Source organism: Uloborus diversus, chromosome 8, assembly GCF_026930045.1.
Source record: "Uloborus diversus isolate 005 chromosome 8, Udiv.v.3.1, whole genome shotgun sequence".
Taxonomy (NCBI): Eukaryota; Metazoa; Arthropoda; class Arachnida; order Araneae; family Uloboridae; genus Uloborus; species Uloborus diversus.
The window spans coordinates 92760323-92786226 of NC_072738.1; the positions used below are offsets into that span (position 1 = coordinate 92760323).

At 35.3% G+C, this 25904-nt stretch overlaps 1 protein-coding gene across 1 annotated transcript in view; it reads right to left on the reverse strand.

The window, feature by feature from the left end:
* The window catches only part of LOC129228490 (probable 3',5'-cyclic phosphodiesterase pde-5), a 97242-nt gene that overhangs the window by 14941 nt on the left and 56397 nt on the right, over positions 1 to 25904 (reverse strand). Inside the window, exons 14-23 of the mRNA XM_054863170.1 lie at positions 24004 to 24072; positions 23784 to 23898; positions 18364 to 18503; positions 16457 to 16516; positions 15092 to 15109; positions 14861 to 15017; positions 13592 to 13747; positions 12301 to 12351; positions 5894 to 6015; positions 1837 to 1948 (exon numbers count right to left, since the gene is read on the reverse strand). Of these exons, the coding sequence (XP_054719145.1) occupies positions 1837 to 1948; positions 5894 to 6015; positions 12301 to 12351; positions 13592 to 13747; positions 14861 to 15017; positions 15092 to 15109; positions 16457 to 16516; positions 18364 to 18503; positions 23784 to 23898; positions 24004 to 24072 (1000 nt within the window). The remainder of the gene's footprint in view (positions 1 to 1836; positions 1949 to 5893; positions 6016 to 12300; positions 12352 to 13591; positions 13748 to 14860; positions 15018 to 15091; positions 15110 to 16456; positions 16517 to 18363; positions 18504 to 23783; positions 23899 to 24003; positions 24073 to 25904) is intronic.

The window sequence follows — 25904 nt, forward strand, 5'->3', positions numbered from 1 at the left end:
GATCTTACACCGACAACATGCTTTATATTACTCAGACACTCCCCCATTACGTCTGCCTGCATATCTGCGCATGTGCTACCGTACATCACCTTACTTAATCTCCTGATTGGTCTTTCTGTCCGCTCTGCCTCTTCGTTCAGCTTATATGCTAATTTTTCGACTTCGTCCTTAATCTTTGCACACCAGTGTATGTCTGTATAATATTGAACAAGGGATATGTATGTAATAAATCAACAGGGAGAGGGGAAGGTTTAAAGTGAAGAGTGACGCTTTGTGATAAACAAGGGGGGGAGGGGACAACAATTTTGAAAAAAAAAAAAAAAAACCTGGGGAAAAAAAACCTTTTTTTTTACCTCAAGGCCAGACTAACTGAAGTCCAAAAATGGCGATTTTCTTGTTATTACTACATTGTATAAAATATCTTATTTCACATTGTGCCATGTGAACGTAAGTCTATAAAACATTATAATAATAATTAAAATAATAAAAAAAAACCTGTTGTGTCGAAAAGACACCCGATAGAAATAAAATTTTGTTTTTCTTGGAAACATTTTAATTATTTCTCAAACACTTTTGAATAGCATAAAATGTGTGCATCATTCATTTATTTTCATAAAAGAACATACATGTGTGCATCATTTTATCGTTTTCATACACATACTAACATTGCCACACAGCACAATCTGGCCAAGATATGCCAGGTATATTCACAACAAAATTGTACATTTTCAAAAAGAAAATCTTTACTAATAATAAAGCTGAAAGTCTCTCTGTCTGAATGTCTGGATCTCTGTAACACGCATAGTGCCTAGACCGTTCCGCCGATTTTCATGAAATTTGGCACCAAATTAGTTTGTAGCACAGAGGTGTGCACCTTGAAGCGATTTTACAAAAATTCGATTTTGTTCTTTTTCTATGATTTCATTTTTCCCACCATCGGTGGATTTAATTCCTCTGCGCCGAGCGAATTGCCATAACATGGACCAGTAAATTACTTTAAAATGGACGAGAAAATTAATATAGAATATTGGCGAGAAATTCATTATCTATTATTTGTACAGGCGAACCAAATGACCTTTTAATTTTCTATTACGGGCAAAGCCGTGAGGGTACCGCTAATAGATAATAAGCAACGGGTATACTAAAAACTATAGTCGAAATGCTTGGGTTATTCACACGTGTTTCAAAGAATGCTCTGTTAATAACCAACAGTTGTGCTCAACACAATACAGTGGCCGCCGCTTATACGAAACACGTTTGTTCTAAGCAGTTTTGATACCATAAAGCGGCTGATTCAATAAAGTCGCTAATTCAATAAAGCTGGATTTTATTCTGTTTTTGACAATTTGATTCATTAAAGCGACTGATTCAATTAACCACTGATTCAAATAACCGGCGTCCACTGTACACGCAACCACAGACAACTAGAAATAAAGAAAGCGAGAAGAGCGTATGTGTGGGACATTTCGTCACACAAAAAACAACAACGTCACTTCCGTCTCGCAAACGTTGGCCGATCAGAATTTCAAAGCCCTCGAATAAGTTTCACTTAACGAAACTTTTCACTTTTCATTCACGAAAGTTTCACTTCAGAAATTAAAGTTAAAAAAAACTTTGAAAATTATTTACCAGTATTATAAAAAAGCGAGTCCCAAACTTTGTATGCACCAGACAACCATTTTTACTCTATCCTGCAAAGTAATGATAATGCGAATTACGTTAGTCTGACTTGAAGTTACAGATTTAAGGACGTCCTCTAAGTTCACTTTATTATGGCACTCATTTATTTCTGAAAAAATAACTATCAAATGTGCTTAAATATAATTTTAACTATACCTGATCGTAAAACTCCTCAAAAATGACTTTTATTATATGCTTCTGCTCTTCCCAGCTTTTTGCACTTGCGCATAAATCGCAGGCAGTCATAGTGATGGCTTGCACGAGATGTCTAGTAAAAGAGTATAAGATATTAGTTATTTCCTTTTCGGTTTTATCCGTGAAAAAGACTAGAACAGCGGCTCTCAACCTGAGGGATGTAGAAGAATTTCAAGGGGGGCGTGAGGACATAAAAAATAAAATAAAATATAAAAAAAAATAATGATTTATTCAATTTTGTGGTCACAGGTGAATATTAAATAACAGTGCCAGCATTTTTATCAATGTTGTGAAAGTGACTGATGGCGCAAGCTAACCTCACCTAGATCCCATATTACTTCAAAAAATGGTATTCGTTTCTTTGTTGTAGTAATAACATGCTCATTACATATTAAATAATATCAGCTGTATAAATCAGCTCCAGTTTCCTATTGTACTGCTTGTATTGACCACGTATGGAGGGGGGCGTGACCTCATGTCAATGTTGAAAAGGGGGCACAGAGCCTGAAAGGTTGAGAACCGCTGCACTAGGAGATGGAGTAAGTTGTAGTTATGAATGTTTGAAATTTATGACTGTTGTTATAAACTAAGTACACCAACATGAAGGTTGCGTTTCTACATGCTATTGTATGGCTGTAAATTTGTCATTGATATATCTCTGAGTGGCAGAGGTGTTAATAAAGACACATTCTTGTTTTTGATTTCAAGTAATTTTCATTTTGAAAAATTCCAGATTTTTGATCTTTACAAATAACTTGTTTTAAAGTTCAGTAAATAAGAGGCGGCAAAAATAAAAATAAAAAATATTAATAACATTTAACTCAACTCGAAACATATATTTACAAAAAAGCTTTCAAAACAGCATTAGAAAAAAAAGAGTGCAAATATGGGCCCCGTTATAAAGGTAGAAAACATATATTCAAATGCTTTAAAATAGGATGAAACAATCTATAAAAAGGTAGACAATGCATTTATTACAGGAAAAAAATATTTATATGTACCGCAATCATCAACATCTCCTTCATCTCCGCTAATCTAAGTGTACCCATATTTTGTATTTTATGTTAAAGCACTTATTTTCGCAAGGCTTCAATTTTCGCTATTTACACGAGCCGGCCGTAATCCCGAAAATTTAAGCAGAGTGAAATATTCTTTTCTTTCAGCTTTTGGTTCGGTTCATATAAAATTCTTGAAATCATCTATAGACGATTTTTGAGAAAATTACGGCTCCTGAAAATTAGTGCTTTTACATTGAGCGGCAATTTTTTGCATCATGTAAAAGATCCCTCGAGCACTCGTTTGGCATGGAGTATCTCTTGGCAAAAATAATTCCTACTGCAATTTCGCACGAATAGAGGACAGGTGCCTCCATCTAGTGGGGAAACTGGACGTCAAAACTCTCGTGGCAATGGCATCCCACCGATAGTGTTGCTATGTGAAAGAGTGGATGCTATGCCGGGGGATTGTAATCTTGGAGCACGATTTAAAATGGAAGAAGCAAGTTCAATCAATGGCTTAGCTTAGCAAAAGTTGACTCAAAGAGCCTGAGTCGCGTGGCTCAACAACGACGAATGGTTGGCACGTTTTGCGTGAAACGAGAAAGAAATCTTATTTCTTCCAATGCGCTTCTTTAAAATCTCTCACGTGACTTCGGGTCTTAGTTTCATGAAAGAAAGTCTTTACTCCCTCCATTTTATCTCTTCTCAATGATTGAATAGGTCTGCAAAAGACAGTGCCTCTACTGTAGCCACATTTGAAAGAAACGAGCTGATGTGTGCATCACATGACTTCCTTTTACTCCAATTTAATGATAATAGTGCCTCGGAGTAAGCAAAGAAACACTTTAAATATTTTCACCCCTAGTTTGTTGTGAACCGAAGCAAAGAAAACGTTTTTATACAGATATTTTTTCCCAATATTGGTAGTTTTAATGTGATTCAATGGTTAACTCTAAATGTGGCCAAATTAAAACCAGATTTAAAAAGAAAAAAGTCAAATTTGTCGCCAAGTTGGCGACAAAACTTGGCGACCAAAATCTTATCGATATATTGCCAAGTGTTTGCCAAATTATAGCACCACTTGACTCAGCATTGAAATTAACAATAAATTCCCCCCAAAAGGTGTTAAAGACCCCCTTTTTAACATCCAAATGCAACCAAAAGAGGAGGTGCACAACTAGACTCCACTAGGCGTCTACGAACCGAATTTCAATTTTCTAGGACATACCGCTTTTGAATTATGCGAGATACATACGCACATACACACATACATACGGACGTCACGTGAAAACTCGTTGTAATTAACTCGGGGATCGTCAAAATGGATACTTCAGATGTCTATATGTTCTTAGGCATATATTCACGTGTGGTCGGGTTGAAAAAAAAAAAAAAAAACTCAATATTCATTCGCGGGCGTGCAAAATGGAAATTAAGGTCGATTTTTGAGTGAAAATTTTTTCGCGAATACAATATTTCCTTTTTTGTAAAAGGAAATATAAAACGCATTACGTTTATAACAAACACTTCTCCGTGAATTTCTCCTAACTCACCACGTTGAAAGGGAATATCGAATCAAACTCCGTGATCACTTCTCAGTTAAATTTATACTATACGCAACTGAATAATATTTCGCTTCAATGATGAAAAATTTGAAATTTTGTTCAAAGCAAAACAGAAAAGAAAGTCTGTGTTCGAACCAAAAAATTAAATCTTTCTAAAGGGTTTAAATCACCTTTTTAGAAAATTCTGAATGTCGAAGCGAATAGGCAATTTTCATATGGTAACAAAAAATGTTTAAAACTCGAAATCATTGGAGAATTCAAATGGGACAGAAACAATGCGTATGCGCAGAAAAACACATAGACAGATATGTTGGGACCGTCACTATAGGCTGCCATGGAAGAACTCGGGATCCCATTAAAGCTTGCTAACCTTACGAGAGCAACCCTTAGAAGAGTCAAATGCCAGGTGAAGATGCAGAATGAATACTCTGAGCCTTTTTACACCGACAGAGGGTTGAGGCAAGGGGATTCTCTTGCATGTATCCTTTTCCACCTTGCCCTTGAGAAAGTCATTAGATCTTCTGGTATCAACACTCGAGGCACTATTTTTCAACGAACAATACAGATTCTTGCATATGCCGATGACATCGACATAATTGGAAGATCCAAAAGAGCTGTCACAGATGCTTTCATCGCTATTGAGGCTGCTTCTAAAGAAATGGGCCTTAGCATTAATGCTGATAAAACCAAATATATGGAAATAAACCATAAATCATTTGATTCTACCCCATTCCTTGTTAATGGCTACTCATTTGAATCCGTTGAGGAGTTTAAATATCTTGGAAGTGTCATCACTAGAAACACTGATATCAGATTGAAATCAATTGCCGCCTAACTATGGCAAACAAATGCTACTTTGGTTTGAAAAGCCAATTAAAAAGTAAACTTCTTCGCCAAAGTACAAAAATAAACATATACAAGGACCCTGTTAAGACTAGTTATAACTTATGGAAGTGAGTGTTAGGCTTTAACTAAAGCAGAAGAAGAGAGAGATTGATGATTTTGAAAGGAAAATTTGAAGAAGAATTTTTGGTGCTGCCCAGGAAAACAACAGATGGCGCACTCTCTATAATTTTGAGATATATAAAAAAATTCTATAAACAGCCAGATATTATCCACTTTATTAAAGCCAATCGCATCAGATGGCTGGGGCACCTTTTTAGACTAGGTAGTAGGGACCCAACCCATAAAGTCACCTTCACAATTCCAGATGGTGCGCGCAAGAGGGGCCGCCCACCAACCAGATGGCTCGATTGTGCCGAAAAAGACTTAAAAATTGTTGGCCTCAGTGGATGGAGGAAATCTGTTTCTGACAGGGCGGGATGGAGGAAACTGATTGAGGACGGTCTTGGCCTGCCCTTGGCTGTAGTGCCGAAGAAGAAGTCACTATAGGCAGGATTTGCCATTAAACACATAAAGCATGCAGAGCAATAATAATAATAATAAAATAATGTTTACCTATGTTCAGTCGAACCCCAATCAAACTGATTATTTTGTATTATTTTCGTCAGTTTTGCTTTGTTGGGAAAGAATAATGCCAAATCCGTTGAAAGGATGCACATTTTAATGTTGTTCAAAACCTGAAACCACAATGATTTTAAAAATTTGTAATGCGAAAAAAGAACGGTACAACTATCTATTAATTTAACACAAACTTATTTAGTACTTCCTTGCCAGCTGTATGCTTCTAACTTTCAATGAACTTGAAAATAAAGGAAATTGATATTAACCTAGCCAAAACAAAATCCTTTCGAATAAGAACCTACATTTTTTTACTACAGTCGAACTCGCTCATGACGAGCCCTGATTTAACGAGAACCCGGATTTAGAGAGGAAATCAGAAATACTTAGTTGGTACAATGTTAAGTCTATGGGCGTTTAACTCGCTTTTAACGAACAAACCCCGCTTAAAACGAGTAACATTTTTGTGATTCATAAAATTTCTATTGACTTCTCCAGCTCACCTTACCTTTCTTTCTTTCTTTTTTTTTTTTCTTTTGTTAAACTTTCTTTAACATTTCAAAGTCAATCAAAGTTAGTCATAAATCTCAAATCCCGAGAACAAGCGATGTCAGCACTTTTTTTTTAATTTGTGGAGTAAAGAAATATTTAAAAATTCAAAATGCGTTTTCCTCAAGAACAATGACATAAGAAAGAGACATTCAGACAGTTTAGAGTAAAGTAATCAACTTCTTTGGCACTGTACAGCGATTAAAAAGAAAAAAAGCAACTATGATGAATTTTTATGATATTTTTCACAAACTCGTATTTTACGAGCACTCGGTTAAAACCAATGAGGATAGAAGAAAGGGGAGACGTTCAACGCAACAAAACTTGAAGCTAAAATCGTAACCGGTTTTAACTGGCGAAGGGAAAAGGCTACCCAAAACATTCGGCTTTGAAGGGCTTTATCAGTGCTATTTTACCTAGAATGCTGTGCTTAATAGTGAATATTTTCTGTTGATTTAACTAAAATGCCCGCTTGTGTTGCGTACGGGTGTACAAACAGACCGGGAAACATGATTCCAGGGATATCTTTCTTGTCATTATAAAAGAATATTTAAATGAAAGGTTTAGGTATTGAGGAAAAAATATGTAAAAAAAAGCAATTCACTTAGACATATTCAAAATTATTGCACTTTAAAGGGCAATAGTGGGTAACACAAAGGGTTAGACATTTTTCAGGCAAGAAGTCATTTCTGCCAGGACAGTGGAAAAAATGGCAAAAACAGAATTAGAGAAAGTTGAATTGAGTTCTGTTAACAAAGACATAGGAATGAAATTTTTAGCTATCAATTTTATTATTTACTAGTGGCACCCGCACGGCTTTGCCCATAGTAGAAAATCTAAAGGTCATTTGGTTCGCCTATATATTAAAAAATAATGGATGATGAAGTTCTCGCCAATTGGCTATGTTAAATGGATCTCCCATGTTACGGATCCACGTTATGATTATTTCGTAATTTACTATTCCACGTTGTGATAATTTGCTCGGAAAATTTTTTCTTAAAATTGGCATAGAAAAAGGACAAAATCGAATTTTCGAAAAATCGCTTCGAGGTGCACACCCCCATGCTACAAATTAACTTTGTGCTAAATTTCAAGAAAATGGCTGACTGGTCTAGGCGCTATGCGCGTCACAGAGATCCTGACAGACAGAGGGACTTTCTACTTTATTATTAGTAAAGATTATATTTATTTATAATTTTCAAAATTTACGTTTAGTAACAAAAGTAATCCTTTCAAACCTCCACCACAACATGTTGCGATATAATGCAGCAAAATTTTTCTATGAGCCTAATTCTTTTAAACATAAAATTTCAGGTAAGTAAATTTTTTTAAAAATTAGGTTTGGCACATTTCTACCAAAGGTAGGGAAAAAAATTCTAAATGTGTCCTGGCAAAACTATTTTTTGCCCATATTTTCCAAAGTGGCAACACTAGATTTGCTTCATTTATGGGGATTGGATATAACGTGTTTAATATCATAGTAATTTTAACTGCATTCTAATAATTTTCATGTTTTTGTGCCTAAAATATTAATTTGCATCAGTGGAACAGTAATCTATTGTTTTAGTGAAAAGCTTTTCTTTTTTATTTTACGAATGCAGAAAGAAAGTGGAGAGTAAAAAGCGATAAAAATCAACTCATTGACTTTGGTATAAAATATTAAACTGTCCTAACTATTAAATAAGAAATTCTCATCTTTTAATTTTTAGCAGGGAAGTAGTGCAAATTTTGCAATGCCAACAGAGTAATAAAAATTATAAGAGGTCAACTATGATTATATAGTGTGAAATGTAAATGTGATAAAAATGTATAATTCATACTAAATGAAATTTTATTATTGACAATTACTCCTGAAAATAGTCAAAGCTCATTTCAAATTCAGTTGGATCCGGTATATCAGGATATTTTTTTAAACATTGCATCGCAATATGCAAGTTTTAAATCATTATCTATTTCCCCTAGTTTACTTTAAATTGTTTTAATTATACATTTATATTAATGAAGAACCTAGTCTTGGTCTGCTTTAATTTAAGTTTCAATTGGATTATTCAAATTGTACAATTGTTGTACTTGTTTTCCCAGTTTTTGCCACTATCCTGGAAAAAATAACCCTTTGCTGGCAGGACGACCAACCTCATCAAAAATTTAAACTGTTATTCTTTTTCCACATTTCATTCAGACTTTCAAGCTATTTAATTTTGGCAGAAAATAGTCAAATAATATAGAAAATTATCTTTTTCCTCTAAAGAAATAATACGTTTTTTTTCTCCTGACTGGAGAAATTGATACCCGAGAAAAGTAATTGAGAACTGGTAATGTCTAGTCCTTTTAGACAATCATCATTTGCATTTATTTTCCTGTCTCAAATACAAATTGTAAATTCAATTTTTATTTAAAAAAAAAATCTTTGGAAGCATTCGTTTAATCAAGTTTAATATTACATTTATTTTAAGCTAGATGTCAAAGAAAACCACAACTAGAATTTAATTAAAGCATGTTTAATATCTTTTATTAATTTATTGAGGGCAAAATTAAAAAAACTACATAAGTTGTCTGTAAAAATTCCATTTTTTGTTCCCTTTTGAATACTGTCAAAAAATCTATTTTTGCTGGAAGGGGAAAACTGTGGTTTTTTTCCACCCGTGGCGAAATACTTGCCAACCCTGGCAACACAACTTGAATGGTGTATTTCATGTAACTCATTTCTTGTTCAAAATATCTCTATTAGAACCATAGAAAAAAGAGGATAGGGCACGTATTTTTTTTAATGCCAGAAAACTATAAATTTGCTACATCATATGATATATAATAATGATTCATCATATTTTAACTGTCACAATTAAAAACAAGTTTAATATTCCAGAAATACAGTGCGTAAAAATGTCTCATTTGTGCAAATGGCTTATGCAATACATAAATTTTGAACTACAAGGCAGATTTTTTTTAAAACTAAACTTATTGAAGAGAGCTCTTGACAAAGAAAATGTAATAAAAAAAAGTATTTAAATTATTGGCTATTTTAAGGGTATTTTTTAAGAAATTTAAATTTTTGTAATACATTTGTGTTTTACTTTCAGTGTGTCAATATTTGTTGTGTATAATAAAGACATTTTCTGTACTTAGTTCTTTCAAACAATGTTCAAAATTTAAGATTGAAGGCATCTACATTTTTAGTATAATGTATTTCTTATGTGTTTATACTCTAATTGTAACTATGCACAGTTTTAGACATACTTTATTATTAATTAAGTGCGATTAAGCCTCTGAAATTGTGTGGTAATTGGGGGAAATAAATAACTACTCTACATTCCAAAAATGCATTCACTAACAACAAAAGTGTGAATAAAAATAAGAAAAAAAATCTCAAAGAAATAGCTTTTTTCATTGTTGTATGTGATATATAAAGCTTTTTCTTTTTTTTTTTTTTTTGCTCCAACAGTAAAAAGTATAAAAGTACCGCACATTTATTTCTCTTTCTGAACGTTTTCCCTATTACTCTACATTGAATACCATTGCTTTCTTGGGTAGAGTTTTCCCCTTCCCCTCTCCCTTACCCGCTCTGTCCACGGCTTCAAGTGCGCGCAGCAAGTTTACGGCTTTGGGCGTCTCCCCTTTCTTCTATCCTCCTTGGTTAAAACGAGCAAATATTGCGGTCCCTTTGCGCCCGTTATAATCGAGTTCGACTTGTAGTTTCGTTGCCCGGCGTTGCACAGTCTACCTCGAAAACAAAAGTTGTGTCGTGTGACGCACGTTCAAAACTTTATGTAAGTGACGAAACAGAATTCCATTTGTCAGACTGCGTCGCAAACAAAATTTCTGGTACTGGGCAGAGAACAGTCCTCAGCAGGTCAATAAGTGACCTCACCACATGCAACTTGTAACTCTATGGGGGTGCTGATCCTGATTTTGGCCCATATTATTATTTTCATTTGAAGAGGAGGACAGAACAGTAACAACAATTTCTGGTCATTAGGGTAACGGTACCAGTAACAGACATGCTTAAGACATCGCTCTCAAGTTAACTCAAGTTACTGAGCTTTTTAATGTATTTAGACTTTTAAAACTATTTTTCTTTCGTGTAACTTCATCTCATCTACCGTTTAGCTGCTTCTGGATACTCTGAATTAGTTAATTCTATTTTTATTTGCTCCATTTTGAAAAAAAGGTCCGACCCCCCAGTAACAGACACCGAGAATTCTGATGATACCCAGCAACAGATAGGATGAAGAAAGGATGAGTAATGGACATAATTCCCCTATTCTCTTCAAAATGTGCAAAAGTTCTTTATTTTTAGATCTAAAACCTTATTAAATTCAAATGAATATGAAACACCGGCAGACCTCGTGGCAGCTGTTCATAACCTTCCGCCACTGCTTTTTAAATACAAACTGGCTCATAAAATTTGCTCTCATAACACTAGATGGTTGCACCGCATTCATGGGTCGCAGCAACATTAGTTTTCCATTCAGTTCAACATCCTAAAATTCTATTATTGAAATCCAAACTTACGACTGTCTGTTACTGGTGCCGTTACCCTACTGTTGCTTTTTTAGAGAAAACCTTCCGTTGCCAGCACTTTACCCTGATCTTTTTCCTTGCGATTTCTTTCTCTGGGGATATTGGCGACCAAAGTAAAGCGAGAAAATTACGAGATCTAAAAGTTTTTATCCGTCCAGAACACGAAGTAAAATCACCAGAATTGATTGAAAAAGTTATAGAGAGTCTCATAATTGCGTAGAATATGGAGGTCAGCATTTGGAGGATATGTGTTTCAGGAGGACGAAATATTTCAGAGCATGTAACATAAAGGATAAAATTTTTTTTTTTAAAGTGTAAATGAGTTAGATTTTGTACTTGATTTTTTTTATTCACATTTGAAAAGTGGAAATTATTTCTGCCGCACTTTGTATTTTTAACTTTTAATCGTATGTTCGGTATTTTAAGCATTTTAAGCAAAATCTTGGAATGTTCAGAACAATGTCAGTGGTTATTAAAAAAAGCTTCATTTTTTTTTTAAAGCTACAGCGCTATACATTAACATTGACGCCTAAAGGACCCTCTCAATAGAAATTAAATGGACCGTTGCTAACACCACAGGCTAAATTCGTTCACTTTCGTTCTCAGAAAGCGATCCACAAGTGAAACACTTATTCTGCTCAAACTATAATCCTTCCCAAAGAACTTCATTTAAACACTAACCATTCTTCGAGGCTAGTACAACTTAAAAACTAATTTCATAGCTTCACACATTGCACTTTTTTTTGCAAGTTGGAATTTCTCTGTCGTCTTAAACAAATTCACAGAAATTATAAATTTAAGGAGCGTACTCTTACCTCCCGTATTTGAGTGCGCTCACCAATTTTTAATTCTTTTGTATTTTGCATAATATTTCATGATATGAAAATAGACTAATGAGACATTAGAACTTTTAAACTACTTGATTGCTTATTTTTCTCCCCCAGCTCACTTTCACATGGAAATACCAATGTTTAGCATGTTAGCGGAAATAAATTAGGTCGTTTAGTGGTACAGTAAAACCTGTGAAGTTGATCACCTGTCTAAGTTGACCGCTTTTTTCAGGCACGAAATTAAACCTTATCATATAAATCAACCTTTGTAAGTTGACCACTAAAGTAGTGCACCGCAAGTGGTCAACTTACACAGGTTTCAACGTAAGATGATAGTTTTGTTGGCAAATTGATTTGAAGTTGAAAATATTAACGAACTCACTCCCAAAGTAACATTAACAAAACTTCTGTTACTGGCGAATTTCGGTTTATTCTTTCGTCATTTTGTACGTACTAAAATATCTGTGAGACATCCTAAGAATAACTATACTAATATTGGCTGCTTACCTTTTTGTACTCTACTGATGATAGATTCCGAAAAATGTTATGTCCATCTTGCTATCAAAACAACAAACAAAAAGTATTTTGTACTTATCGATAACATAGTTCTAACAGCATCATCTATTTTACGTTGCACTAAAACATACATTAAAAACACGATAAAAACTGAAAATAATTGCATAAAATAGTTCTAATTCGCTTATAGAAATAATTTTTAGCTAACCAGTTAAAGATAAAAGTCCCGAAGAAAAAAGTATGTTTTTATGAAAGAATGCAATAGATTTAACACTAAAGGTGATATTGGTTCTAAAAATAAATTTTAAAAAAATGGAGACTTTGGAGAGCGAATTTTGTATTTCAAATGCTTTTCGATACAGCTGTGCCCGGTAGCAGGGGCGGAAGTGTTCTGTTTTCACTTCCAATTCATCTACCACCTATTCGTAGTCAAACTATAGCATGCAACTATTTTTCTTTGTATTTAGAATCTGCGTGCCAAGGTTAAATAACTTTCCAACTCTCCACACTTTTCCCAATCTGGTTGTCAGGGTTACGGCATTTTATGAGCTTTTCCCCCACGTCACTTCTTCAAAGATGCTGCGTGAGGGAAACAACGAGGGGGAAAAGTGTATAGTGCAGCAACTTTGATGTCCAGAAGGAGAGGAGGGTGGAGAGTGGGAAAGTTATTTGGCCTTGACACGCCAATTCCAAATACGTAGAATATTATAGAGTGTGTGCTTCTTTATTCACAAGGCAGAACCTGGTTCTAAACATGAGGAGAAAGTAGTGGTCAAATAAGAGTGGTGGGGGGGACTGTATTTGGTATCTTTCTCGTCACATCATAGGTTAGTTAAAGTACGTGTTAAACTAAGTTAGTGCGCTTCAGAACGTAACGCTAGCCAAGAAGTAGTGACCAAGAACGCTTCCATGTACTCAGCCACAATATAACACTAGATCGCGCATCAATTACATTGAAGTTCGAAGGTTAAATTCCATAGACCAGCCTGAGTACATTCAGTCTTTTTGCTAAAAAGTGTTGTCACCGAATAAGGAGAGAGGGCTAGAGAAAATTATTGTTTACTTTTTCCTGGAAAAGAACACGTTCAAAATCACATTTACCGCCTTAAAAAATTACTAAGGAGGTTTTGCGTAAATGCTTTGTAAAAATACTCGATTTTCCGTGCTTTTCAATTTTCCGAGTGATTCCGATCCTCAGTTAACATAGTTGATTTCAAGGACATTATACGCATAATGATTTTAATCATATTGCAAAAAATGAAAGAAAACGCACATTTAGTACCTGAAGGATGGAGACTGTCATGTTGAAATGATGATGCTCTAGCACTGATGTAGAATAAATGGCAGCTAGCGGTGATGCCGAATTCACCAAGAACTGGTTGGTTTTCCCTCGATGGTCAAGGTCATGACACAGGCAAGCGACGAATAGGGCGAGCTCCTTTAGAACAATGTGTCAAAAAAAAAAAAAAAAAAAGAAGTATGAACCCTTGAAAAGTTAAAATCAATGGAAATATTTTGCAGTAAGTTACACCCTAAGCCAGGGCTAAGGCAGAAATACATAAAATACACCGCCAGCTCAGTTATTCCACCCGAGAACTGCAGTTTTGTGCTTTTTAGCACTCATCAGCCCGGAATAAGAAATAACTGAGCTGGAGGTAGAAAATCTCTTAAAGAAGTCAGGTGCGCTAATTCTACATTAGCTACCAGTTTGTTTGGCTCTCTTGGCTCCTTTTAAGAGCTTTGCCACCTCCAACTCAGTTACTTCCTATTCCAGGCTGATGAGTGCTAAAAAGCACGAAACTGCAGTTCTTGGGTGGAATAACTGAGCTGGCGGCGTATTTTATGTAATGCATATATTGTTTTGAATGAATTGGGTATTTTTACGCTCCCTCGTTACATGTTTAAATCAATTAACATCAATTATCATGTTTAAATCAACATACGAGGCGTATTTTTAAAGTAAGTTCCGTTTTGATATAAAAAAAAACGAGTACAGATAGAGCAAAGAAATTTATTGCACAAAAATCTACCATCCTTACGCTATTTTTTGACATTGCTCCCGTGATTTTCCAAACATTTGTCATAGCGTGGTACAGGTTTTTGTATACCTATTCATAGAAAATTGCCGCCTGTGTAGTCAGCCATGGGATAACATGTTCTCTGAGCTCATTATTGCTGTTGTGCCACAGACCACCTTGGAAAGACTTTAGATGCCGAAACAAATGAAAGATGCTGCGAGCGAGGTGAGGGCAGACCAGAGGATGTTCAAAAACGCCCCAGCCAAAGCCCTGTAAGAGTCCTCATGGTTGACTAAACGGGCGGTAACTTTGTACGAATAGGTATACAAAAACCTGTGCCACGCTATGACAAATGCTTGGAAAATCACGGGAGCAATGTCGAAAAATAGCATAAGGGTGGTAGATTTTTTGTGCACTAAATTACTTAGCTCTATCTGTACTCGTTCCTTTTTTATATAAAAACGGAACTTACTTTAAAAACACGCCTCGTATTTTAATTTTGTTATTCTCCCATGCAAACTCAAACACCGTACCTCAAGCGGTTTGAAGACTCCACTTCTTTTGATGAGAGCAAAAGCTGAGTTGGCAACACAAAAGCCATGATCCCAGTTGTGATAGGGCACTCGTCTGTAATTCTTCCTCACCGTTAGAGTAAAACGTATCAGCGCGTCTTCATCCAACGTAGTTATGCTGGAAAGTTTTTAATAAATGTATGCAATGATAATTTCGCATTGTGTTAAAATAAATACTACTTTTCATCAAACTAGAAATTGTTGCAGAAACTACGTAACTAGAGCATGCTGAAAATAGTTACTTCAAGGCTGCAAAAGCACCTCTTGATGTGCGCAAAAATTGCTCTTCATGCAACAAAATGTTGTGAGAGATCAATTCGTGAAATGTCCGCTTTATTTATTTATTTATTTATTTTTTTTGTACAGCACTTTTGCACAGACGAAAAGGAATAGCTATAAAAAAAGCAATTTGCAGCCCCCCTCCCCCCCTTTTTTGACAATTTTCTATCTAAGTTATTTTTTAATTTCAATCATATTCAAGCACCAGTGGCGCACGTCCAAGGGTCCCGGACCCCTCCCATAGGTCTTGCATTTATTTTCCCCAACTGATTAAGGTTCTATGTGTAGTTTTTACGTAAATTAACTTCAAACAAAGCTAATAATAATTTCAGTTCTAACAAGTGAAAAAAATGAAATTCTTATGTAAAAATAATTTAAAAAATATTGTGCAATTTTCTTGCCTAGATAAGAAGCAGAATGTTGATTTTTAATGAATACACTGTAATAACCATGTTTTTAGTTTTGTAGATGAACTGATTAAAATGAAATTCTATGATCTTTTATAACCACATGGTATTGCTACAAAGATGAATTTGCTTAGTTGGATCCTTTTTTGAATTTTGAGAAAAGTAAATGCGTCAATTTTTTCCTTTATGACAATTTAGTTCAGTACTTGTTATTAATATTTTTCATTAAATAATACTAATTGGTTACTTAATAGTTTATTTTTTACTGTTTTTCGTTCTCGAAAATCTATCAAATGAAGTCAATATGTTTGGCGGCGTATTGTGGTATGATATGAGAATGGGACTTTGGAACTTGGACCCTCCCGTTGCAAAATTCCTGTGTGCGCCACAGTCAAGCACAAAGCATTTTTGATAATTTTTCATTTTCTACAGTAATTAAATATCAAATTCGTCAAAAATATGAAATGGTACTGAGAAAAAATGTAGTGCCTAAATCTCAGTTTTTGACACGAATTATTTTCAGAGAGTTTTTTCTTCAGTTATTTCACATTTAAAACTGACAATCGTTGGAAAACTAAACGACTAAGTCGTGTTTCTTGAAGTTTTACGGTTCATTTGGAATGGGGCAAGAAGAAAGCGTATCTTTGACAACTTAAAATAACAATCGCAAATTCAAACACAAATTTCAACATTGAAAAACATGTTCTGTAATTTTAAACCGTCGTTCGAATCAGGAAAGATTAAAAATTATTTCGTAACCAAAGAAGGAGAATCAACTGTTAATCTAACAATTCATTAATTTTGTTTATTAACCTTTAAAAAAAAACTTTTCACGAACTCTTACCTTTCGACTTTCGGAAGATGTTTCAACATAAATATAGAAGCTACAACCTTCTCATCAGAGTTCAGAGTTAAAGGCGAAAAATTAAACCTGTGAATGAGAATTTATATAAAAAATTATATCAATATATGTTTCAAGAGTCATAAATGTATTTACAGGACGACAAAGAAAAGAATTCAATATTAAAGTTAGTAATAAGAGAAATTATATTCCAATCGAAAATGTTTGTGTTTTGGAGTTGTAGTGAGATAATACTACTGATTGCATAAACTAGAGTGTACAGCGACAATGAAATAATTAGGCTTAAACAGTGTCTTGTTTTCCCAACATAAATGAAACCCAACTGAACGTAGAATGCTTTGCCAACTCCTAAGGGACGGTCCAGAAATGATGTCATACTTTTTTCAGCGTTTTCACCCCCCCCCTCCCCCACGTCTTATCACAAAATGTCACCCATCACCTTATCCCCTCTCCCTTTTGTCACATCTCACGATAATTTTCATTAACATATTCTTACAAAAAATGCGCGATGTCACACTTATTGTTACTCCCTCACCCTTGTCACAAATTATCTTAATTTTCATGAACCATCCTTCAACATTGTATGACATCATTTGGGAACAGACGCTAAAACAAAATCTAAAACCATAAAGCTGATGCTATGTTCCTTTGTAGAGAAATAGTGTTACGAGTTCACATTTACTATTAAAACTACTGCAAAGCAGAGAAAAACTACTAGCAGATGAAGCTTCTAACACTAATGGAATTTTGAATGAAAACTAATAGAATGTATGCCAAATTAAGTAAGATAACAAAAATATTAAGGACATCTATCAACAAAATTTGGAACAGTATTTGTTGTAAACACCTTACAATCCCGAATAAGGGCTGTCGACGAATTTTAGACCTCGCCCTTTACCATGGCAATATGCAATATTTTAAAGGAAGGCTCAGATATTTTCAATATGGTTTATTATGATATTGTTACAAATTCTGTAAGTAGTAATTATTTTTGTGAATAATTTGTTGTAATCTGGCTAAATTAGGCGTTTATTCCATTATTTTTCATCTAAAATTATCTTAGTAGCGTAACCTGTATGTAGCTTCTTGTAATGTACTTATAACCCCCTTTTATTCGACTGAAGTATACGGTTCCCCCATTTCTGAATGGTAAGATTTTTGAATGGAATAAAAAGAAAATACGAGAAGCATTTCGAATTTTGTCGAACTTTCCAAAGCAGTACAAAAGCCGTGTGGCATTTGAATGGGCGAGTCAGTTTTTGCTTTTTAAACTGTCTGAGCCGTTAGCTCTGTTCTTATGTGTTACCTCTGCGCTGTTTTCGCGTATTTGGATGTAAATACGTGTGTAACCGTTGAGTTTTACGGTGTTAATTGATACTGGCCTAATTGCTATGGTTAATTTAGCATAGTTGCTAACGATATTTCTTGTACATAGTTGTAAACAAATCTCCTGTGTTTTCTCAAGAACTGTGTCGTCGTTTAGAGAACTTCTTGAAGTGGCTGAACTCGTAACAATATTTTTCCCATGGAAAAAGATTTCAGTACAGATTAGACTTATTAAAATTTGACATTTTTAATAATTTATTCATTAATGGCTGGAGAAGAAATGTTTTTACATTTTTCCAAAGAAAAAAGTATTTAAAGCAAAGAAGTTCGAATTTCTATGGGGGTGGCTTGAACTTTCACTTGCTCCCCTATATGAGCGCCCATACCCTTTACTACGAAGGTAACGTTATAATAGAAACTAAAGTTTATTCACTACGATCATAGTTTCTTACCAATGTTTTACCTTGTTCTTCACTTTTCATGCTTAATTATTTCGTAACGTATCAACGAATTGAATCTGACCCAAATTTACGTTATATATTTTTTTTCTTGGTAGGAGGAAATCATTTTGCGAGATAAAATGTACTCACTGAGATAATGTTTCTGTTTCGATTGGTAAAGTCAGGTTTTTAATAGTGTTAATATCTTCTTCACTACAAGTACTGTGGTATGAGAGAATTTCCAACGCCACTTTATATTTCTGCTCGGACCTCCTTATTTTATCGTACAGCTAAAAAGACAAAAAAGTTCAAAACATGAATAAATAAACTTTTTTTTTTCATTAAAAGTTATTAAGATCAACGAGCGAATAATTACATAGTTATCATTTAAATTAACCTGGGAAGCATACGGATAAAGCAATTATGAAAACGGGTTAACTAGGTAGTATCCGTGTAAAGAGCATGTCAAGGCATGTTTTTGACACACAATTTACTTGCCCTCGTGCCCCGTTATCGAGATATAGGGTCTTAAAGTCAGCCTAAAGTTTTAGAAAAGCATCAAATTTAAGTTTGAAGCGAGACATCGAAGGTATCATGTAATTTCACCGTTAATTTGAGGCAGGACATTGCAAAGCATGTGAAAGATCTTCCAGTACTCATTGAAACTTGCTAAATTTGGCGACTTTTTTTAAATTTCGGCAGATTTTAAGACTTTATAATTCAATAACGGGGAAAAGAGGGCAAATAATTTGCGTCCAGAAACGTGTTCTACTATGCTCTTTCGTTTACTCTTATTTTAATTTTTTTTTCATTATTATTCTATCGTATGTTTTTCTGATGCAGTTTTTTCATTATATGAAGGCAAAGAGTGTGACACACAAATTAATGCACATAACTCTGGTATCCTGGAGAAAATTCGAACGGAAACAATACAAAAAGCTGGCAAATTTGGAATTGAGCGCTTTCTACAATCAGGAAAACTAAAACGCAGAGTACTTTCTTTAAGTAATTACTTTTTAAATTTTTGAGCCTACGAATATTCATAGAGTGTGCTCCAAGTGCCGGTGAGAAAATTGAAAATTACGCTGCGATGAATAATAGTGGTTGCAGAAATTGCTTTTAACATCAGCCTTTTGTAGAAAGGGAAAAAATTAAAAAAAAAAAAAAAAAAACTCATAGCTACCAAACAGCCAAGTTTAGTTAGCATCTTACAATGGACGAATACACATTGACAACACAAATCGTCATTAATATAAAGTACTAATTTTAGAGACAGCCCTGAAAATTGCTCGAAAGCAACCGTGTACGAAATAATTTGTAATGCAGGAGTCGTATGTTATTTTTTTTTAATATTGAGGGCTAAATCAACCTTTGTTAACATAGTATTTCTAAAAAGGAAAAACTCGATGAACCGTCCAAAAATGATTTGTTGTGAATCAATTGTAAGCATCTAATATAGTTAAAAACTGAGCGTATGTATCAATGTATCTACACTGGTGTGCAAAAATTAAGGACGAGACGGTTTTTTCAATATAACTTTGTACAAAAGCTTTCCAAATCAACACATTTAATACCGTAAGATCCCCAATACGTAAGGACATGTGTAATGTAAGCAACACTTACTAAAAGAGAAATGAGAGGGATAAAAAAAAGCTTTATTGAAAAAGTAGCATGGAGCGCAATGCGACTGATGGCTGAAACATCCCTGTGATGGGTGTCCAGCAAGAAACATCCGGTCTTTAGTAGGGGAAATGATCTCCCCCGACTGCTAGGCAGGTTTCACAGCGTCTGCCCATACTGAGAATGAGGGTGTCAATGAGTTGTTGAGCCATTGCTGCCCATTCGTCTTGCAGCGCCAATCGAAGCTCCCGAATCGTTACTGGTGGTAAGGTACGAGCTGCCAAGCGTCTGCCTAGAAAATTCCATACATGCTCGATGGGATTGAGATCCGGAGATCGTGCCGGCCAATCCATACGTTCAATATCCTCACTCTCTAAGAGCTGTTCGGCAGCTACTGTGCGATGACATGGTGCATTGTCGTCCATGAAAAGGAACTGCGGACCCATAGCGCCTCTAAAAAGACGCACATATGGAAGAAGAATCTCGTTACAATAACGGGTCCCGTTGACTGAACCTGCGTCGAAGATGTGAAGGTCTGTACGACTACCAAGCATGATGCCTCCCCAAACGAGAACACCGCGACCTTCATACCTGTCCCTTTCAATGATGTTCGAGGGATGATTGCGGCTTCCCCGCTCTTTCCAGATGTGTATGCGATGAGAATCGCTACTCAGACTGAATCTGCTCTCATCTGTAAAGAGTACTCGTCCCCATTCATTGTCTCTCCAATTCAGGTGTTCCCGGTACCACAGAGAACGCCTTCTCCGATGGGCAGGCGTTAGAGGTACACACCGTATAGGGCGTCGTGCAGACAGACCACCACCGTGCAGTCTTCTGGCCACGGTAAAACGCGATATCGGTCGTCCAGTCGCCTGTGTCGTGTGTCTAGCGATTTCTCCCGCTGTCTGCCGCCTGTTTATTCTGGCCTGTTTGACAATATACCGGTCATCTGCGGGTTTGGTTCCTTGTGGACGACCACTACTGAACCCCCGGATAGCTGCTCCTGTAGTTTGAAATTGTCTCCAAGTCGTAAAACGATGCTGTGAGCAATTCCGAACTCTGCAGCCACACTTGTCACACTGCGGCCTTCCTCCAACTTCCCAATGGTTCGACCTCGGGTAAAAGAATCCAGATGTCGTCATACAGATTGATTATTCGCCATTTCTCGCTGAGGCAGCAACTTGGTGTGATTTTAACTGCTATACGGCGGGCAATCTCTTTGCCAGAAATACTGATCTTACACCGACAACATGCTTTATATTACTCAGACACTCCCCCATTACGTCTGCCTGCATATCTGCGCATGTGCTACCGTACATCACCTTACTTAATCTCCTGATTGGTCTTTCTGTCCGCTCTGCCTCTTCGTTCAGCTGATATGCTGATTTTTCGACTTCGTCCTTAATTTTTGCACACCAGTGTATGTAAGTATGTATCTATGTTCAAGTTACTTCTCCTGAAAGTCAGTGAACTGACCATCAAACCAGGTATCGATGGATTCGTAATCTTCCCTTCTTTATGTTTGGCTATTTAAACATATTCCTCCAATAATAATTAGCGGAGATATCAATTAAAAACTATTCGTAACTGCAGCGCTCGAATACGCTACCTTGCGGTGATTTACAAAACTACCGAAAAAACTAAAACAATGCGTTCCACGTGTGTCTGTTGGTAAACACAAGCAGTTTTTTAGGAGTATTTATTAACGCATTCGATGTGTCTTAGATTGCTTTAAGCAACATAATTGTTTCATCCCTTAATGGTATTCTCGAGCTTTTCAAAATAACGTTAGCTTTCATTATTTCCCTCTAAAAAGTGAGATGATTGTCGTAAATGGTGAAATCGTAAACACAAGAAAACTCTGGATTAACAAACTTCGCATTTGCTCTGTTCGATGCTTTTTTTTTTTTTTGAAAGGGGATAACAATATACCAGGTAAGGTTTTTTTTTTTATTGTTTTGCGCGAATTTGTAAGAATATGGATTTTTTTTTTTTTTTTTTTTTTTGAGCAATCACGATTGCTTATTGCTTTCATTTCACCGTCCTTGATGTTGTGGTTTCTTCTTCAACTTGGACCAGGGACACCAGCACCACCGCCCACCGTCCTCTGCAGGCGCGGCTCCGAGCACTACCTCCTGGAATCCGTTTCTCCTGGTCGATGGCGCCCATGTCTTACACACACACGCGCGCGCACACACATACACACACACACTCATACACACAAGCCTTTACACACATGCACGCACGCCTTCGTGCATACACACAGGTCTACGCACACACACAAGCCTACACATGCATGCGCGCGCGCCTACACATACACACACGCCTGCACAAGCACACACACAACTATACACATGTAACCGCCCAGGAGGAGGGCTAGGCTTGGGGGGACAGGAGCTGTTTCTAGAAACAATAGCCCCCAATGAGTAGGGCCCTGTCGCAACTCGTGATTGCGAAAAACATAATTTGAATTCAAACTTTCAGACGTCAAGTTAATTTCCTTTATTTTTTAATCTTAAGCTCGAAAGAAAGATTTGCTAACATTAGCAGAAGAATTTTAGAGCTTAAATCTCCGCCTAGTTTAAAAATAATTAATTTAACTAACCTTTATTTTACTGCAGCATTTAGTTGGAATGGATAGTTCTTTGCAAAATATTTTGTTGAATACATTATCGTAGAACGAAATGAAGAATGCTTAACCGAGAAAAAACGTTTAGAATTAACAAAAACAAAAGCTGAGAATTTTTATCGCCAAAATGTTTAGGGTTAGTTTTAGTATTGTGCGAGCAACGAGCCAGATTTTGCGTGTCAGTTAAACCATTTTTATTTTTTATCATGAGTGGATTAAAATGGTAGAAAGAATACAGAATTCTATAAGTTTAAAGAAATAATAGAAGATCAAATTAAAAAGAAAACTACCACCATGTATCCGTGAGAATTTTATTGATGATTTGCATAGTGTGACGGAATTAAATCATTTAACCGACAAATTAAAAACTTGCGGAACGGAAAAAAATAAATTTACCGATACGACAATTTGAGAAATAACTCAGCTACAAATGTCAAACAATTAACGCTTGCCAAACAAGACAACAAAGTATCATCTTCCTCTTTTGATAATCAATCGTAATATCATGCAATTAAATTATCTAGCATTAAATCTTTTCACAATAAAAATGTAGTCCCATCAAGAATTGATAAATATCGAATTCAACATCGTGAAAATATCTGCTTAGAACTACGAACTACGTAATTTGCATTAATTTCTGACGTTTAGTAATGCTTCTTGAATTCTCATTTCTTTCTACGTGGGCCAGAATATCCACAAGACTTTAAAATTAGTTTAAAAAAATAAAACAAAAAAGTCATGCGTACAAGCAAAAATTACTAGGCTTATTAGCATTTTCTCCGCTACGGCGCGGCGTGCGTTTGTTTTACCTTTTTCATCCGCCATTAGACGGTGGCTGCAGTGCCCCCTATAGATTGTTGGGGTTGCGAATTAATTATGATACTTAAAAGGGATACTAAGGATTTTGACATAAAATCCTTAGTTTTCGAAGGCTTTTCTCCATTCAAATTATTATTCAGTGCTTCATCTGAACTTTCCAAAACAATGCTTTTATTAAAATTTGTAACGGTGAAGAAAACATTGAGATCTGTTGCCATTTTTTTCTCGAATATGATCAAATAAAATTCTCGCTTTTGTTTCAAAGGCTTTTAATGTCATCGGGTGATTTAAAATGTTGATTATTTTTCCGCAATTTGCTGCAAAATTTTTCTTGTTTTTTTTTTTTTTTTTTTTTTTTTTTTTTTTTTTTTTTTTTTTTTTTTTTTTTTTTTTTGTTTAAACCTGATTGTTGAACACGAGTCACTTGACATAACTTTTATTTTCGAGGTAGACCGTGCAAGGGCGGGACGATGCAGCTAGTTTAATTTATAATGTCAGTTACCTTAGCATGATGAAGCGCTAATCCACAATAAATAGCAAATGTCGCAAATGATTCTTCATCCTTTTTGGTAAACGAGCCACTGGATTTGTTCACCATTTGCACTACTCCTATGACGCTGAAAAAAATGTTGAATGAATTAAAAGAAAGTAACAACACTTCATAGTAGTTTTTCTCTAAAAACTACTAGTTCACTTAACTGCAAGACAGAAAAGTAATTTACCTGTTTCTAATGAAGATTGGCATGCACAAGAGATTTCTGGTATTGTAGCCCGTTCTCTGATCCACTGCCCTAAATTAAATGAGAAAGACACTATTAACCGTTTAACAAGTGAAGTAACTCTTTTTATTTTTCCTTTTTTTTTTGTAACGTAAGTGACTGGATGGGGTATAAGTAACCCCAGCATTATGTTTCTTATATACTCCACATCATTATGCTAATTAAAGTCAAAAAATTTCCAATGATTTTTGCATTATTATCTTTTTACATTATGTCAACCTATGTTAATACATTACTCTTTGCTGACGACCGGATTATTATCCACTTAAATGAAGATGATATGATCTTCAAAGATCCACCTACATACTCCACAAGATATGCCAAGAATATAATATGAAGATCTCAATCCCGAAAACCAAAACAATGGCATTTAGAGGTAAAGAGCCAATTAGAAGTAAAATTGTTATTGATAAAAGAATTATTGAACAGGTAAAGCACTTCAACTACCTAGGATGTAACATCACCTTTGACCACGAGAATGATGTCCAAAACAAACTACATAGGTTTCAACACTTATGTGGAACCCTTACATGAACCCTAAAGCGAAAAACGAGAAAGGAAACACAACTGAAGTTCTATAAGGTTATGGCGGTGCCAACCTTACTATACGGCTCTGAAACATGGACTTTGAACAGTCAAGAAATTAGTAGAATTAGAATTCAAGCAGCAGAGATGAAGTATTTGCGATCACTGAAGAACTGCACTATCCTAGACAAAATAAGGAATGAACCTATTCGAAGGGAATTACAGATATTCAGCCTCAATGAAAAAATTACGAAATATCGTAACGATTGGAAAAACCATGTTCGACGAATGGCACGAGGAAGACTTCCAAGAGCTGCCTTTTATTACAGACGAAGGGGCAAACAAGACCATGGTAGGCCCAGGAAGCGGTGGGGCGACCAAGAAGCCGGAACAGGCTATATGCCTAATCCTTGAAGGAGATGATGATGATGATCTTTTTACATAAATACAGCTGAAGCAGTTCAATATTCCTATAATTCCATGCACGGAAACAGTAGAAAACAGTTGAATACAAAAGTGGAATTTTTTAGAGTGTATGTCTCACTAGTTAAAGATTAAATTGAAAGTTTAAAGCTAACAGCATAATGGAACTGTATTATGGCAATATTTATATAATTCATGAAAGAAAAGACAAAATCAAACAATCATAAATGTTCATTTTCACAGTGTTTAAATACATATGTCTATTGCTTTCGGCTGTTACTTAAAAATTTTCTTTAATTAAGGAAAATGTTGGTTTCTAGGAACAATATTTTTCGTTATTTCTTTTTAGTTTAATGAGCGAACATTGCATTGTTACAGTGATTTTTTTACGTAATGAATCGCATGTTCGGAAGTTTTAGTCTGGACTAAATATATAGCATAAACAACAGTTTTAGTCTAAACAAGTTTTAGTCTTAACTACAAAGACTGCAATTCGTACAATTCGTTTTTGTAAAAGAAGTCGAAAATGTGTGCTAAAATATAAGTCAACGCAAATAAAAGTGCAATTACAAAGACAAAAAAAAATTTAAAATATTAATTTGAATTTTTGGCATCTTGAATTCAAATTATGTTTTTCGCAATCATGAGCGTGTGTGTGTATGAATGCGCGTGTGTGTTTGTGTAGGTGCATGTGTGTGGGTGCGCGTGTGTATGTATGCATTAGTGGTGCGACATCGATGGCAAAACATCGATGTTTCAAAACATCGATGTTAAAAATTAAAACATCGATGGTATTGATATATCGACCAAAAAACATCGATGTTTCCAAACATCGATGTTTTAAAACATCGATCTTTTTATTAATATATAACATACATTTTTGAGTATACTACACT